Source organism: Quercus lobata, chromosome 2 (genome assembly GCF_001633185.2).
Source record: "Quercus lobata isolate SW786 chromosome 2, ValleyOak3.0 Primary Assembly, whole genome shotgun sequence".
Lineage (NCBI taxonomy): Eukaryota > Viridiplantae > Streptophyta > Magnoliopsida > Fagales > Fagaceae > Quercus > Quercus lobata.
In genome coordinates this window covers 38344704-38363718 of record NC_044905.1, presented here as the reverse complement: position 1 = coordinate 38363718, position 19015 = coordinate 38344704, and the positions used below count along the sequence as shown (strand labels likewise).

General features: G+C 35.6%; 1 protein-coding gene across 1 annotated transcript; it reads right to left on the bottom strand.

Annotated features, from left to right (window-relative positions):
- Window positions 1-361: 361 nt before the first annotated feature.
- On the bottom strand, window positions 362-817 carry LOC115964085 (uncharacterized membrane protein YttA-like). The gene has a single exon (XM_031083401.1). The coding sequence runs from the start codon at window positions 815-817 to the stop codon at window positions 362-364; it is 456 nt and encodes a 151-aa protein (XP_030939261.1).
- Window positions 818-19015: the final 18198 nt, after the last annotated feature.

The window sequence follows — 19015 nt, the reverse complement described above, 5'->3', positions numbered from 1 at the left end:
CGGAGCAACTCTGCGACTATTTTCGGTGGACTTTTAGTGATTGAGAAGAAGAAATCTCCTGGCAGCAATCCCGCTTAGAAGGTTGTTAGGATAACTTGATCTTTAGCTTCATCTACTTGCAGCAGATCCTTATTGAATCGGGTGACGTATGGTCTTAGTGATTCTCGTTATGCTTATTGAATGTTGAAAGATGGCTAGTTGGCTTTTTGTGTCTTTGCCCCCCAATAAAATGATGAACAAAACCCTTGCTGAGGTGTTCAAAGTCTGCAATAGTTTCTAGAGGTATCTTGTTGAACCATACTCTGGCTACTCCTTTCAGTGTTGTTAGGAATGCCCTACACATCACCTCGTTTGGGGTCATCTACAATAGCATCAGCGTCAAATGATTCGATGTGATCGAGGGATCCTTGGAACCATCATATGACTCCAACTGTGGGAGATGAAATTTTGGTGGGAGGGGATGGTTTAGTACTTCAGTAGTGAATGGTGAGTCCATCCTTCGAATCACCCCATCTAGATTCTCTCCGCCTTTGTCCTTCATAGCACTTTTCAGTTCGTCCATCTCCTTCCTCATGTTGCGAAGTTCGTTCTCCATCTTGGTGGAATCTTCTCTTAAGGTTCTGTCTTGTTTGTTGGCTTGAGAGTTTGACTCTTCTTCATTTTGGTTTTCATCTGTTCGCTGAAGTTTTGCATTTTGGGATTCCACTGTCTTTCGCAGTTCTTCATTCTGGCGAGTTAGTTCTTCCACATTGGCTAAAAGGGCTTGGATTTGTTGTTGTTGCACAAAATCTGGCTGAGTTGTGTTCTCTGCTTCCATCTCGTACTCCAAGGAACTCTTTTGTCACTAGGAAAGATGGCTTGGATGATTAGCATTTCCCATAGACGGCGCCAAACTAATGATGCAAAAAATCAATAGTTGAGCTTCTCATTGTAGCGGATGGACGATACTATGAATGGGGTCGTCTCTGTAGATAGAGAACCTGTAAAATGAACTAGGTGGAAGACTAACACGCCAGTGTGGCGTTAGCCAAACCGCCTCCGATGCTTAAGTTAGTAGGGAAGAAAGATTTTTGAGAGAAACAGACTGGAGAGTGATTTTTGTAGAGTGTTTGTGTGTAATTGATCATACCTTGGGTTTCTGGTGGTTTATCTTTTATAGTTGAATGCCTAATCAATAGGCAATGAATCACTGTATTTATGCTCAACAGCTAGTGCATTACAGAATCTTTTTCTGAAGTTTACAGCTCATTCTGTGACCGTTGTCCCGTCTATTACGTTTCGTTATCAATGATCGTAATAAATGCGTAATGTCTTCTTTGAGTAAATGATGATCTTTGCGTAGTGATGAGTATAAATTTCTTACTCATCAAGCTTCATCACTCCCTTTTTCACCCTTTTTAGTAGGTTGGGAGGCTGGAGCAGTAGAGCTCATCCTACAGTGGCTTAGGGTGTCTCCCTCGGAGCTAAAAGGGAAAAGAGCTTTTCAGGGTTCCTCAATTCAGAGGCAAAGTCCACCCCGGTGGCATTTAAAGCCTCTGCCCAAACCTGAAGATAGTACCCTTCGTAGACCTCAGTGACTTGGGACCTCAGGATCACCTCTATTTACTTCTAGCCTACATCATGCCTGGCCTACTCTACTTTCACGACTTCCTCAACCTTACCTTCAAGTTCCTTCTACTGGGCCTCAATCTTTTCATGAGTGATGGCAAGTTGCTCCTTAGCCTTCCAAAGATGAAGGCGCTGCTTCTCAGCCCCAGCTTGGATAGCTTTTGCACTCTTCCTCTCCCTCTTAGCCTCAGTCAACTTAAGGATGAGGTCCTTACATTTTTTCTCAATGACTACCTAGGCCTTAACAGTAGAGACCCGGCATGCTTCCTTATCCTCGAACTTGGATTGAGCTTGGTCCACCCAATCCTCAGCCACATGAGCTACCTAGATTGCCTATACAAACAAAAGAAAACAAAAGATAAAGTTAGTGAAAAAATAAAATAATATATAATAATAATAAAAGGGCAATGTTTGGGAATTTAGGAGGGAAAATGAGGACAAACACCCACCATAGCAAGGTCCATCTTTAGAGTTAAGAAGACCTCGTGCTTCTTCAAGCCTCTCAGGTCGTCCATGTCCTGAGGAAGGAGCAATGCCTACTCCAAAGAGTTGGCCACATAATCGGCCTTCCCCTACTGAAAGTCCGTGATAGAAGAGTCAGCAGGTAGTAGAGCTCCATCCAGCTCTAATGAAAGGTTCCAAGCAGGAACCTTGGAGTGGCAATCTAGCATGATCTCAAAACCAGTGCCATCAGCAGAGCTTCTTCTCTGTTGTCCCTTGGGAGTTTTGGATCCTCTAAGAGGCTCTTGATCCTTGGAAGGTTGAATCTTACCTTCCTTGGGCATCCCCTTCTTGGACTTCTTGTCCCTCTTCCTCTTTTTCTCCACAGGTTCAGTAGGGGAGGTTTGAGATGGAAGTGGAGTGGGAGGTCGAGGATCTACCAACACCTCGGGTGTAGCACTCCCAACATGGGACTCTAGCAAAGCCAGCAAATTTGGAATCCTTCTCTGTATCACCATGCCTTCAGGTACGTCAGGATTTCCTGATCGGTGCTTACTTGAATAATGGATTAGCATTTTAAGCTAGCCTCGGAAGACTTAACAAAATCAGGCTGAACGAATACTCTAGAATCTTCCTCTAGGTCAACTGGCACTAGTTCTCAGATTGGCTCTTGCTACACATCGTCCAATGGTATAACCTTCTATTCGGCTGAATGATCTCGACAACTTGTTGAGCTATTAGAATGACGTCGTGAGTTCCCTTTGGAGGTGGACTAGTAAGGAATCTGGGGATAGCAATGTCAATCTGGACCAATTAAGGATCATTGGCCTTGATTATGTGCTTGGGAGATTGGAAGTTAGAGGAGATAAGGGTGTACCCGAGGATAAACTGTTTGTCTGCAACAAAGAGAAGAGAAGGTAAGAGGTTTGAGATTGGTAAGAAAAAAGAAGAAGAAGAATACATGTTCTTACAGATAAACAAATATATATATATATATATATATCAAAAGTGAGAGAGAGAAACGGCTAAGACGATGCTCTACAATCTAAAGGTAAAACAATTTGCTTGAGCCTATAAACATCCTTCCTGGCTCCCTGTCTCATGTAGGACAATGTAAACCATTGTGCCATTCAACCAAGATGATCAGAAAGTCCTTGTTTATGCCCTTGTTGGATTCGAGAAAGCAGGAGATCAGCTTGACCAATAGAACCCTAGTATTAAAATAGTACCTCGTATCCTTGCTATTTTGACAGTTGTACACCCACTTGACATCATGATGGGTTAGTTTAACTCCCATCTTATGGTTTAGCATATCTATACTACCTAATATTCTAAATAAATTGGGCAAACATTGGGTCGAGTAGAGTCTATAAAAAAAATAAAAAGTCTCTCATCACTTTACACATTGGAATTTGCATCCCGCCTTCTATAAAGGCAATCATGGGTATGACCACAACACCTTCTGGCCTCTTGGTGTGCCACACCCCTAAGTGGTAGTATTCTATTTCTACCCGAGCAGGAGTATTGTATCTGGCTTTAAAAGCCTTCCTTCCCTAAGGCGTATCAACTAAACTAGCAAATCTACCCATCCTTATAAAAAAGAAAAAAGGAGATAAAAACAAGAAGAGAAGAGAAAGCGGAGGGACTCTAAAACTTTGTGAAAGCTAAAAGGCAGTTATGAAAATGGGGAGTAGGGCACCTCGGACTGCTTCTTTGAAGGTCAAGGAAGATTGGTAAAATGGGAAAAAATGGTCCCCCCCCCCCCCCCCCCCATCACCTTTATATAGGGGTGAAAGATAAGTGACAAAATTCCTGCTCGAAATCCTAGAAGAATTTACAACCCTCTTGGATCTTCATCGCACCGTATAACGTGGGGGACACAGTGCCGTACTGGGCATTAAATGAAGTGTTGTGAAGTGTTAGGAACGTGTGCAGTGCAAACAAAAAGACGTTCCCACTTGAGAACACTCCCAAAACATGTGAAACCCATAAGGTTCTATCAAAACCCCATTCTCCACGATAGAGGACGCAATGGAGTTTTGAGGCGCTATTGTGGAAGGGAAGGATCCGAACACAACATAGAGCCCATGGTCCCAGTCCGAGGATGGGCAAAGGCCCATTTGTGCACCAATCCTGACTCGATACATACACTAAAGTCCGAGGAGGGAAGACATAGAGACCACACTAATCTAGACCTGACATGTGGACAAAGGTCCGAGGATGGAAAATGGACAAACACATTGTCCGAGGAGCCTGAGGAATGAATGCACCTTGAGAATACTTAAGTTGGTCACCTGCACCAAAAGGTAGGCACAGTGGAAGACATCAGACACTTGCAAGTAAAGAAGAAAGGAAATGTTAGGGGAAGGTAGCCATCACCTCCACATTTAATGCGCTGCACCAACTTAGCTGGCTGCATTAATGAGAAAAAGACACTTGAACAGTAGCTCCACAGCTCACAACACTTTCTACCACCTCTAGTAGGGCCTTGATCGAACAAGCATCCCAATTGCTAACTAAAGACATATAGGTGGAGGGCTTAGATGCATTATGAGTGACTATATAAAGGAAAGGAACCCTTTTAGGAAAGGGGTTGAAAAATAGAACTGGAATTAGAGAGAAGAAAGTATCAACTGATACCAAGACTTGAACAAAAAATATATGAACGTTACCTCCTCGGACAAGCCCAAGGAAGAATTTTATACATGTTTTGTGTTTCTCTCTACCATATTATGAGTCTCATTCCATTAATTTTATATCTAGATCATATAAAGTATTATAATTGACCTATCAAGCCCATTCTCTTATAAATTAATTGTTTTAGGCCAGAAACACCTAGTATCACTATTCTAAGTGGGCTTGGGGCCGTTTTTGTGCTCTTACAATTATCAATTAAGGCCTTTATTGCAACAAAAAATTATAATTTATTACAACTAATTATTTTTTATGCAATAATTTACCACTCTTAAGTTACCATTGCAACAATAGTAATTTTTGGTTGTATTAACAGTTGGTGTAATAGAGTTATTTTTGTGAAGTGAATTTAAAGAGTTCAAATTTGGTCTCTAGAGTTAAAAAATGGAAAAAATAAAATTTCTCAACTTATTTAATGTTTACTTGACTAAAGGAATTTTGAGACACCCCATTCTCGAGTGATCAATTCTATCCAACCACATGTTAAAGCACTAATATTGAACCAATCTTAGCTACGGCCACACATCTTTGGCGTGATAGTTACTCCATAAATACAAGTTCTTATGGGGTGGGGGTGGGGGGGGGGGGGGGGGGGTAGGAACTAGGGTTCAAGTCTCCAAGAGGGAATTTCACACCCATATATACTTAGATTAGGTTAGATTAGAATTTTTTCGGGACACATTGTATGTAATTGGCTAATCCTATGACAAAATGCACTTTACTTGTAATTGGGTAGATCTAGGATGGGTTTAAGACTTCAAGAAACATGTCGTTCAAGTCAAGTGTTAAAGTCATGAAAATCTGACCAAGAAATAAGTGAAGGAGATCTATTCATTAAAGCTCAACAGATACCTCGACAGAAACAGTATCTATCAAGATTTAAGAATGAAGCTCAACAGAAGATGAATCTGTTGAAATCTACGAAATCAAAATTCCAGATCTGATTTTTGGCCCATGCTGAAATATTTGTATAGGGTTTCTTTTCTCAACACCCTAGACATATACAAGGCTTATTTTAAAGGCTATTATACATGGAGAACATATGCAGAAAGTGACCTAGTTCATTATTCCCTCTAAAGAAGTTACTGCATCTTTACGCCAAGGGTTTTGTAACTAAGGAGCTTCCTGATCTTCATCATTGATGAATTGAAGAACTTTGCAACCAACATCTTCTTCAAGTTTCTGGTGTTAGTCACGTTCTTGGATCCGTGGATCATTAGTTAGTCACATACTAGGATTCGTGCATTGAATTGAAAGATTTCCGCTACAATACAAGTCCAATTGGGTATTGGGGTAAGGGTTCAACTATAGGTTGGTATTTTGAGATAGGCCAAAGGGTTTGATAAAATTCCTTATATTTGTAACCGCTTGTGATTGATAATAGCGGATTCTTGGGAGTGGTGACCTTAAAATCACCCGGTAGGGTTTTGCCTTGGTGGTTCTCCCTATTCGTAAACAAATCACTTGTGTCAAATTTATTTTCCACTGCATTAAGATAATTTGGTGATTTGTTTGTGTTGCCACGCTATTGCATGAAATTTGATCTAATTAATTAACTTTGGTAATTAATTAATTAATTGTAAGGGGTCAATTCATTTTAATCCAACGGAATTTTATCTTAGAGTATTAAAAAAAATAAAAAATAAAAGAACCAATCCAATAATTAAGAGAACAAAATTGAGCCAACACCATGTTTAAGAGACCAAAATCAAACTAATCAAATTAATAAAGGAAAAAAATTATTTTCTTTTTGAATCAATTTCAAAGGTATAATTTTCCCTATAAAAAAAAAATCATTGTCAAATTATCTAAATTCAGTATTTTTTATAAATATATAGTTGTGTTATAATTCAAAATGCTTTCCCTTTATCATATTCTTCCTCTCTACGAATAATAAAAAATGATATTTTCTTTTCAAAGTATTAATTTTTTAGGGAGGTTTTTATGCAACTTAGATTGTAGGAATTTTTATGCAACCACTGCGTAGCGGTTAAAAAAACTATCTACATCTATTATTTAAGTAAGTCACATGACTTATTAAATATGTCATCTATACTATCTACAAGAGGATTTCTCTCTTTGAACTACATTTTTTTTAAGTCAAAAATACCCTTATCTAGTATCCAGTAGCTTCTCTTATAAATTTTTTAAGAATAGGGTCAATAATGTCAAAAAGAGAAATCCTAAATTTTAGGTTTTTTTTTTTCCCCTAAAATTTCTCTCACGTTCATTCCCCCCCCCCCCCCCCAAAAAAAAAAGAGCCCTTTTTATTCATTTCTCCCCCTTTACATTGATCTTTTTATTTTCCCAAAATTTTATTTTCTTTTTCTTTAAAAAAGAGAAGTCCTAAAATTTAGGTTTTCTTTTTTCTTTTTATAGGAAGGTTTTCTTTTCTTTTCAAGTTTGTTTTATCTTATTTTTTTAAATTGTGATGAATAGAAAATTATGACACTAAAACCCTAAAAAAAGAGCCTCATGCACGTGCGAAGCGTGTGCAATGAAACTAGTGTGACTATAAATACATATAGATAGTTTTTTTTCATATAAAAATTCCTGCAACCTAAATTCCATAAAAACCTTATCCTTAATTTTTGTATCATTCCTACCAAACAACCACAATGGAAAATGATAATATTCTTTTTACACTTAATTTTCTATCAAACAAAATTTCCTTCTTTAAAAACACGAGAGGCATTCCAAAAGGTAAAATGAGAAAGGGTTAACTTAATATCACGTATGGTATCATCTATAGACCACTATTGGCCTTTGTTTAAGTAAGGATGTAACAAAAATATATCATCGATCGCAAGGAAGATGGAAAATTGTGTGGACGGAAGGGATAGGAAGGTTAGGCCGCCCCTAATGTAGCTAACTGGGGTTTGTCTTGTAATTTCTTGGGAATCATTCCCATCTCCTCTATGATGTCCTAAAGGAACGAGAAGAAGGGGGCTGTTGCCAAGCTTTTTTGGGCTAGTTTCTTTGCAATAAAGCATTTTTATTCCAAAAAAAAAGATAAAAAAAGAATGGCCAATACTGATTTATAAATAATACCATATGTGATATTGTACATAACACTACTAAGGCATGGGAGAATGCATGGGTGGTTGAATCTGGGCCTTACACGTGGAGCAGCTGTGAGGGAATCGAGAGTAGGTGTTGGCTAAGAGACTTTGTCTTGGTCAGTGATAAAGGTGTGACTATCTTGGGAAGGAAGTAAGATTTACACCTGACATGGTACTCAAGTACTCACCAAAAGGGAGATAGTGACCTTTTAAGGTTAGAGACTATGAGGACACCCCTTATTGGTTGAGTGCATCATGAGTCACCTTGGGGAACACGTGTACCAATCACAGTACTCCTGATATCCCTCTCAATGTCCAAGACTTGTCTCCCATGTAGTAGCAACGCTACCCACCCATGGGTCCCAGTGCCACCTTGGCACAGCCCTTATCCCTTAGTCAGCAGATAACATCACAGTTGTAAAAAAAAAAAAAAAAAATTCTTAAAAGATAGAATATGATGACTTGACAACTATCCTTGTACTCAACCATGTTCCTTAGAGTATAAAAGGAACATGCAACTGAACTTCTTGGGTAAGAACCTAACCAGATATTTTGAGATGAAAGTGGAGAGTTGGTAGGAAAGAAATGCAACTTTATTGTAAACTGATCTCCTTCTGATACATAATACAATCTAAGTCGAGCAAGAATGCTATGTTCTTGCTCAAACCGTGGTTTTTTATCCCTTCTCTAGGGTTTTCACGTACATCTTGTGTTCTTTTGATAGTCATCATCTTCTTCTTCTTGTCTAAATGTGCATCTTTTCATGTCCTACCATCACTTTCTCTATTTCCTTATTTTGAGTGTTGAGCATCATGTCAAAGCTTGCATCTATTCGGGCTTTCTCATGCAAATGTACTATTAGACAACTTATTTCACTTTCATAAATAAGCTCAAATCTAACTTGCACGTACAGATATTAAGTCAAACCTTTCTCATTTTTTCCTTTTGGAATGACACTCATGTTTTTAGAGAGTATAATTTTGTAACCCATAATGTAGCTAAATGGGCTTTGTCTTGTAATTTTTTGGGAACATTCCCATCTCTTCTATGATGTCCTAAAGGAAAGAGAAGAAGGTGGCTGTTCCCAAGCTTTTGTGGGCTAGTTTCTTTGCAATAAGGCTTTTAATAAATAAATAAATAATTAAAAGGGAAAAAAAAGGGCCAACAATGTGATAGGTCCTAATTACGTGATTAGTTATATACTAAATTTTAAGTAAGTTTGGGAATACTATGTTATTCAAGTTGAATCAAATCTTCTCTTTTAATGGTTAGAAATACTTACATAATAGCTCAAACTCACTCCCCCCTATTCCCCCACGCACTGTATCAACTCACCAAGGTGGTAACTTGAATAAAATGTAGGGGTAATTATAGATAATGTACTTAAGGTTACTTGATTTCACTTTGCCTACATGTGGTTTGCACTTTATCCACCTAAGGTAAGCTCTATTAAACTTCTGTAACCCATCTAATGGCTTTTAGCGTTAAAAACACAAAAACAAAAACAAAGCAATAAAGACACTAATCCGCCAAATACTAAAAACCATAAACCATAGACCCGGAACCCTAAAGAAACTTTTGGTTTCTCCACTGCTGATCTCGACTTGAGAAGAGGCTTGGGCTTGTTTTGGGGGTTCTTTGATGGCGAGTTTTTTTATTTTGATGGTGAGTCGTTGTTTTTTTTTTTCTTTCTAATTTGTTGTAGTCCTGTAGATAACCTCTAGTAAGTCCATGATTAAGGTGGTTCTAATACTTAGTTTACATATGACATGGTAAGAATAAAAAGCAATGAATTAGAGCATCCCTAGCAGACTAGGTTAAAACAAAATTCTTTCTATTATAGAGAGTGAAACCTTAAAACACTAATCCAATAGTCTCTCTAAATCTCAAAAAGTGTATTGCTCATCTATACTACCTCTACAAGCCTAATGGGTTACTGTAGATTAGGAATAGAATTTATCACATTAAAAAATTCTAGAGATGACTATTATATTATTTTTTTTCTTCATTTCTCTCTCTCTCTCTCTCTCTCTCTCTCTCATGGTATCTTCTCACAAAACAAAGGAAAGGAGACAAAGCTCCTTTTTCTCTTCTCCTTCTCTCAGGTAAATGCCCAAGACCATGACTTGCAATCGAAGTTCACCTCAATCACAAAACATTGGCTCAACCAACAAAACCAAACAACAGAATAAAAGAAAGAACTCTTCTCTTTCCTCTCGTTCTCTTTCTACCATAAAGAGTGTAGACCTGAAGCTTTTTGGTCTACATATGATCACAGGGCTAAAATCAAACTAGTATGCCAACATCAATAATTTGAAATCATTTATATTTTCACATATAAGTGGTGAAGATAGTGCTCTACAAGCTCAAGCCTATCATACATCTCATCACATCATATCCAAAGGTAGCAAACAAACAAACATATATCATATCCAAGGCAAAAACATAAGCATGTTAAGATCAAACAAACATATTATCATATCCAATGCAAAGCATTTGTAAATATCGTTCATATTAATTAAAGTAAGGTCAAGATCATATCTTAAACAAATGCATGTTCATATGAATGCATGACTTACCTCACTTACCTTACTGCATTACAGTGCCTATGCATTAATGCATGATCATATCATATGCACGTTCATGGCAAAACAACAAAATTGGAAGATAAAACCCTAATCTAGCATGTAGAGAACAAACAAAGCAAATAACATGGAAGCAGAGACTCAAAAGCATAAAATAAGACAAGGCAGAGGCATATGATATGAATAAGATAAAGAAACAGAAGCAAAAAGGCTCATATTAGAGTTTCTGGGCATCAGTATGCATGCGCATACATAAGGCTGCGTGTGCAGCCCAATTATATGCATATGCATACTTTGAGTATGCATGCACATGCAGTAAGCATGTGTACACATACATGCCCTAACCCTAACCCATAAAACAAGAACACAGTAGACAGAAACTTTAAATCTAGCAACCTAGCATGCTTAAAAAAAGAAAAGCTACGTAAACTTAAACTAAAAAAACATGTTATAACATAAACAAACAAGCAAAACAAGAGAAAAACATAATTAAACAAAAACACACAAAAGAAAAAGAAAAAGAAAAAAAGCTAGAACCTTTACCTCCAAAATAAAGGCTCCTTGGCTTGATTTTGACCGATCCCCTTAGTCAATCTATTCACAACCAAAATAAGATTAGTTAACAAACCTTGAAATTCGAAGAGCAAGACCAGAATATGTCCTAATCAAAAAAATATTGACTTGAGGATGTTTTGTGAAAAACTCTCTCTTTGATTTACTATTTCTAGTGAATCTTATGTTTTTCCTTAGGATTTTCTGTGTGTCTTGAAAAGGTACCATGTATGGTTTTTTATAGTTCAAAAATGATGGTTTGAAACGGTTCCTAGACGATGTGGGATTTGTTCCAAAACCCAACTTTAATGCAGAAAACTTGTGTTTCATAGTTTCTGGAACCCAGGCTTGCACACACATGTCCATGTATGCGTACACATGCATGAAGTATGCGCACGCAGGTTTAGAGCATGCGTGCACATACGCATGTATGCGTACGCATGTCCCAGGGTTTTCGTGGCCTTTTTTTTTTTCCAAAAATAGCTTATTTAGTTCATAAAAGTGTTGCATTTTCCAAAAATACTTTCCTCAAGTCAATTTCAATTTGATTAGGTCCTAAACCAACCTTGAGCTTTAGAATTCCGACATCATTAGGGAATGGGGCCCCAAGTCATAAAGGGTACAAAATGCGGTGTCTACAGGTACTAACCAAAAAAAAGGAACTTACTAGTATAAAATTTGAGAATACTACCAAAAGTTGCACACCTTTGAGTCTACATGTACTCAAAACTCTCTAATGAACCGGTGGTCAACAATTCAACAATGCACCAATAAATTTTGTGGGTATTTGTCACAAATTGAATCAATGAATCAAAGTTGTATGATTGAGGAAACCAAGGTACATATTACAAAGAAATTTGTGTTAATTTGCTAATTTATTCCAACTATTTGAAACTACTAATTATAATATATTTGTTAATTTTTCAGCTTGATAAGGCAAGACAATAGTATAAAGCATTTCATGGTTCCACATTTCCATATGAACATTGTTGGAATGTTTTGAAGCACTCACTCAAATGGTTGGGTATTATTCAAGATCATAGACCAAAAAAAGGGATATTTGAGACAACATCTTCATCTTCTAATCTAGAGTCAATAAATTTAGAGAATGAAGATATCCCACATGTTCCTAATTTATTGGAGAGATCCCAAGCAAGAAGGCTGAAAAAGAATGATTGAAGAAACAAAAGAGCAAAGAAGATACGACTTCAATTATAGAAGACTTATTAAATGTCATGATGGAAGAAAGAAGAAAATTGAGTTAGATGAAATGGCCACCATTGAGAAAGGATGTCTTGCAGACCATGAGCAAGAGATTTCGCTGATTCATTTTAAGGATAAAAACTAGCAACGACACAAATGAAAATGAAAATGGAATTGGAAAAGGAAAATTTGAAAGATGATATGGAAAAGGAAAATTTGAGATTGGAACAAATGGAGGAAAAAGAAATTATGATGATGGATGAAAGTGTGTTGCCTCCAATGCAACAAGAATATATTCATCAACGCTAAATGGAAATCCTTGAAAAACGAAGGAATTAGCTTGACATAGGGTGCTTTTGTTTTGTATGAGTAAGAGAGCACTTTAAACTTGTTTTGTTGTAATGTGATCCAACTGACTAAGAATATATTTGGTCACTCGTTTTGCTTTACTGCAATGTGATCTCACTAACTAGATAGTAGTTGTTATACTATTATTTGATGAATTGCAAGCAATCAATAGATACGATGCTATTACCACTTCAACTTTCTATTAGAAGATTATATTTATCAATTAATCTCAAAGATGTTGTTCGATCTTAGTGTGACATTAGTCCTATTTATACTATAAATGTATAATTGTTTGAAAAATATGATCATTGTTAAATATGACCATTTGAAAAATATGATCGTTTAAATCAAATAATAATAAAAAGATTGTTGTGAAATATAATAGGTGAAAATTTTGAAAATGTTGTCGTTATGAAATTTAAAATATATGGTTGTTAGGAATTTGAAAAATATAGCAATTGGAAATAAATATGAATAAAGGAAGAATAAAGAAATATTAAAAAAATTAATAATAAAAAAATAGTGAAGAAATAATATTTAAATGAAATAAAAAATAATAATAAATAATTTATTAAAAAATGTGTTTAAAAAAAGTAAGACAAAATATAAAAATTATAATTTATTCCCTAAACAGTACAGAAAAATGAAGAGTTTGCTAGAAGATGCCAACGTGACCATCGACCACAAAGAATATCATTTACTTAGAAGATTAGGTTCTTTCTTGTCATTTTATATGTGCCAGGCTACCAGCCAAGGAATCTTTTTAGTTATATAAAAACACAACACAACATCAATTTTAATTTATGATTAATTTTACTTTTCCTCATAATAGATGTTGAAAAAAAAAAAAAAAATCGCCCTTCCAACCCCTTTTAGTTACCAAAAAATAAGGGTGTTGAGAAAAAAAAGTTTGATAAATGGATTATTAGGCTTAAACAAAATAATTATTTCTTCCAAAAACAGAGGCTGCCCGCCGCTGGTTGTGGATGACGTCAAATTTGTTATTACTGATTGCAAAGTAAAGAAAGATTTAAAAATGTGGAGCACATCATCATGATGGTACTGGTGGGGTAGCGGCATTTGTTTTAAATGTTTTTTGTTTTCCACAACGTCAAACACAAAGCTATAATAATTAATAAAAGGGGGCCCAGTCCTCATTTTTTACTGAAGAAGTGATGGGAAATAGCGGCCGACGCAACAATATCGAGCAAGTAGCAAGAGGTCAAAAGGCGTAATATCTAGGGTGTGTTTGGATAGAACTTATTTTATTGAAATTAAAAATTGAAAATTGAAAATACTGTAGCGAAATAATTTTTAAATATGTAAATAGTACCGTGAGACCCATTTTTAATGAAAAAGTTACTGAAAAGTGTAATTTGTGGATCCATGAACAGTGCACAAATGTACTGTTCACGAACAAAAAGTCAACAAGTGCGGCTAAAAAAAAAAAAGCTGAAACGCATGAAAAGCTAAACGTGGACGCAGAAGCTGAATACAAACACACACCTAATATCATTTCCTTCCTTGGGGAACCTGGTTTAATGGAATTCGGCGTGCGTTTGACACAAATTTCCTATCGGATTGAACTTGTATTTGCTGAAATTGAAAATTGAAAACTGAAAATACTGTAGTAAAATAATTTTTAAATGTGTGAATAGTATCGTGAGACCTATTTTTAATATTTTTAAATATGTGAATAGTACTACTACAATACGTGAACAGTATTACTACAGTATGTGAACAGTAATTTTTGTCTCTGCACAGTAAATACATGTGATTTTACTGTTCATGCACTAAAAAAAAAAAAAAAAAAAAACACTGACACGCAAAACGCACAATCCAAATGGGTACAAGGACTAAGTTTTAGTTTATTTGCAATTTTAATTTATTTTTGTTATTATTTTTGAGTTTTATTGTATTTTTTAGTATTATTTATGGGTCTCATTGTATTATTTAACTAACTTTTACTTTTTTCTATAATACTTTCAATAAAAAATTTTAATTTTAATTAAATAAACTGTTTTCAAACCAACATTCAATATTTACCACGATACATGAGTTTCCTACTAATAAGATGACTTGATTGAGATATGGGGAGACCTCTCTTTGTAGCTTCCTTTTTTCTTTTTCTTTTTTATAATAATAATTTGATAGTTACAGTTAACATTTTATACTATAATTTTTTATTTAAAATTTATTATTCTTACCATTCAATATTACTAGTTCACTTAAACAATTTTGGGGATACTATAACTTTTACTTTTACTACATAAGTCTTACAAATTGGCATGTCATCAAATTTTTTTTTTTAAGAAAAAGAAATCAAATATTCATTTATTTCATTTCTTAAATAGCTCCAATCATCAAATCAATTTGTAAGTTTTTGTAGTTAAATTTATAGTAACTTTAAAATTTTCTATTCACTTTGTTGGAGCATTTTAATATTTTATAATTAAAATTGATTTACAATACAATATAAATGTAAAAATGTAGGAGTTAACACGGAAGATGAGGAGTTAGTGAAAATGTTTATTCTCACGTTGAAAATGAGGGAGATTATTTTATTCCTTTTAATTGTGGTGATTAATAGGCTAATATGTATTGATTTAAATATTAGACTAAATACGTGTGCAAGGGGGAGGTGAAGGGAAGAGGTGTCAAAAATATAAATGAATTAGCCTTTTGGATCCTCCTACTTGACAGCCCATTCAGAATAATTATCATATTCGTTGATGAGTAAATGGCCCGAATTAATATTCCATTTTTATTATGGAAAATGAAGAACCATTAACCCACTTAATGGACTATCCGTTTGGGCCTTTTCATTCTTCAAAAACTCCTTATCTCATCCATTAATTGTGTAACTCCAGCCCATTAGATTAATATCCAACGATTAATCTTATAATACCCACTACATTAGAGCTGTCCAGAGACCCGATCAATGTGACCCACCCGCCGCCAATCAAACCGACTTCTCTGGCAGTCGGTGACGGGTTTATTCCTCCAAAACCCGAGTTTTCTGGGTCGGGTGTCAGTTTTCCTTCCTCCAAAATCCATTCAACCCGATTTGACCAACCCAGAAAATTTCCAGCGATATTAGTAGATTCGGCGAGATCTATACCATTTTTGTCAAGATCTTGGCAAGATTTCGTCGAATCTAGCCCAGATCTTGCCAAAAATGGCTTAGATTAGGCCGGATCTTGTGAGACATCAAGGCTTTTGGCCATTTTTCTCCGTTTTCATGCCGGATTCTCGTCGGATCTACGCTTGATTCTCGCTGTTTTCCAAATTTCAACCCCGATCAACCTGCCCGGATCCTGTTGAAGTTTCAACCCGCCCGATTCGATCATCCTCTCGGTCGGCGGCAGGTTGAGATTCCATCCACCCGATCTAATCGGGTCGGTTGCAAGTTAGGCACAAACCCAACTCGAACCAACCCATGGACAGCCCTACACTACATAAAAATAATGGACCAAATTAATTAGATTAATTTGGGTAATAATTTTGTGAGGCCCATTGAGCCTATAAATAGACTCATTCAAACCCAATACCACTTACAATGTTATCACACCAAAAAATCCAGCAAACACAAGCATTCTTATACACTAAGAAACAGAGAGGTTTTAGTCAAAGAAAGGTGTTCATTTTGGTGGAGTTTTGGGATTGAACACTTTGTGCAGAGGTTGATCTAGTCATACGACATTTGTTGGACTATTGTATCCTAGGGGAGACAAGTCAGAGAAGGTCTGCACCGGTTACAAAGCTTAGCCAACCAAAGGCTTGAATCTCCTTAAAGAGAGCGAGTGTTGTGCCTTGGTCCAAATAGTGTTGTGTAATTTTTCTCTTCAAATTAATAATATTTAGAAGTATTATTCAGTTTCTCTTTGTGTTATTACTATTATTATTGTGTTTTGTACTAACAATTTTAAGGAGGTTCATCACATGGAACCTACATAAGAGAAACCAAATGAGACTGTTGGAGATCTTAACAAGCCCTTTGCTTTAAGGGAGTCCACTTCAAGAGTTGGAAAGGTAAGGTCTTCTTCTACTTGAGTCTTCTCAAAGTCGCCTACATTCTCACTGACAAGAATCTTTCAAAGGTTTCTACCGATGAGGTGAGTAAGGAAGAATTTTAACTCCATCAAGAAAAAATAGATAAGTATACAAAAGATGAATACAATTGTCGCTCTTATATTTTGAATTGTCTTGCCGATCATTTCTATGATTATTATGATACAACTTATAATTCTGCCAAGACAATTTGGAAATTTTTACAAAGCAAGTATGATACCAAGGGGGCTGGTGCAAAGAAGTATACTGCTTGTAGATTTTTTCGTTACCAAATGGTGGATGGAAAATTAGTGGTGGATCGAGCACAAGACTTCTAGATGATTGTGGAAGAATTAAGATCCGAAGGCATAAAGATAAGAGATAATTTGGTGGTAGTTGGCATAGTTGATAAACTACCACAATCTTTGAGGGAATTCCAAAAGACTTTGCGGCACAAACAAAAGGAGACATCCTTGGAAACTTTGATCACACGCATCCATGTAGAGGAGGAGGCTAGAGGATAGGATGCACTCATGACACAAGAGAGCAATGGTAATTCCACCATAAAGGTAAACCTTATTTCAACCAATAATATTATGCCCAAAAATCATTTTCCAAGAAATGGTCAATTGAAGCCTAAAAGGAGAGTTTTCAAAAATAATAATAGACCTCAAGGAAGGGGAAACCTGAATAAAAATAATAATAATAAGAACCAAAGACCCCTTTCACAAGATCAATTTAATAGATTTTGTTTTGTCTGTGGCAAGAGTGGGCATATTGCTCGATTTTGCAAATTTCAGAAACGTGAATTTGTTTCGTAGGCTAACGTAACTGGAGAGCCTTTAGTGGCTATGATTACAGACATCAATATGGTGCAATATGTTGAAGCGTGGTGGGTAGATTTTGGTGCTAATAGACACATCTGCAATGACAAAGATTGATTCAAGTTGTACACTCCTTTTGAAGAAGAAAAAAACTATTATGCTTGGAGACTCTAGCAAAACCAAGGTTCTTGGGAGTGGTGAGATCGATTTGAAATTCACTTCTAGACTTGTGCTAACATAGAAAGATGTACTTTACACTCCGTCTATGAGGAAGAATTTGATGTCAAGTTTTTTGCTTAACAAGGCTAGCTTCAAGCAAACTATGGAATTTGATAATTATGTAATTACTAAAAAGGGATTATTTGTGGGCAAGGACTATGCTTGTGATGGAATGTTTTTAAGTTAAATGTTGAGAATAATGAAGCATCTACCAATTCTATTTATATACTTTCTTCTATTAAGTTTTGGCATGCTCATTTGTGTCATATAAATAGTAGATATGTGGGAATCATGAGTAGCTTAGGATTAATTCCAAAACTATCAAAAGATTTTGAAAAATGTGAAACTTGTAGTTAAGCTAAGATTAAAAGAAAAGGCCTCATAAAAGTGTCGTAAGAAATACCAAATTGCTTGAATTAATTCACTTTGATTTATGTGCATTTGAGGGAATTTTAACTCGTGGAGAAAATAGATATATTATCACTTTTATTAATAATTTTTCAAAATATACAACTGTTTATTTGTTGAAAAATAAAATGATGCTTTTGAAAATTTTCAAATTTTTTTAAAACAAGTTGAAAATGAATTTGATAGAAAAATAAAAAGAATAAGAAGTGATAGAGGCTGTGAGTATGAATCAAGTACATTCAACTCATTTGTTCAGTCTTTGGGAATTATCCATGAAACTACTACACCATATTCACCTGCTTCTAATGGTGTGACTGAAAGAAAAAATAGAACTCTAATTGAGTTAACAAATGCCATGGTAATTGAATTTGGTGCATCTTTACATTTTTGGGGTGAAGCTATTTTAATTGCAAGTCATGTTTTGAATAAGGTGCCGCATAAAAAGTCACATATCACACCTTTTAAGATGTGGAAAGGACATAAGGCAAATTTGGGATATTTAAGAGTATGGAGTTGTCTTGCTTATGTAAGGCTTGCTGACCCTAAAAAACCTAAATTAGGTATAAGAGCTACTACCTGTGCTTTTTTTGGTTATGTGATTAATAGTACAGCCTATAGATTTTTTGATCTTGAAAAAAAAAATTTGAATTTGGTGATGCAATTTTTCATGAAGAAAAATTTCATTTTAAATTGAAAAATAGTGGGGGTGAAGAAAATATTTTTTTTTCACAACCTAGTTCTTCTACTTCTCATTTACAAAATCAATAAAATTTTGAAATGGAACCTAGAAGGAGTAAAAGAGCTAGAGTTGAAAAGGATTTTGGTCCCGATTATTATGTTTTTAATATTGAGGAAAATCCCCAAAATTTAAAAGAGGCTTTGATATCACCTGATGCTATATTTTGGAAAGAGGCTGTAAATGATTAGATGAAATCTATAATTTCTAATAAAACTTGGAAATTAGTAGATCTTCCACTAGGTTGTAAGACCATAGGTTGTAAATGGGTCCTTAGAACAAAGT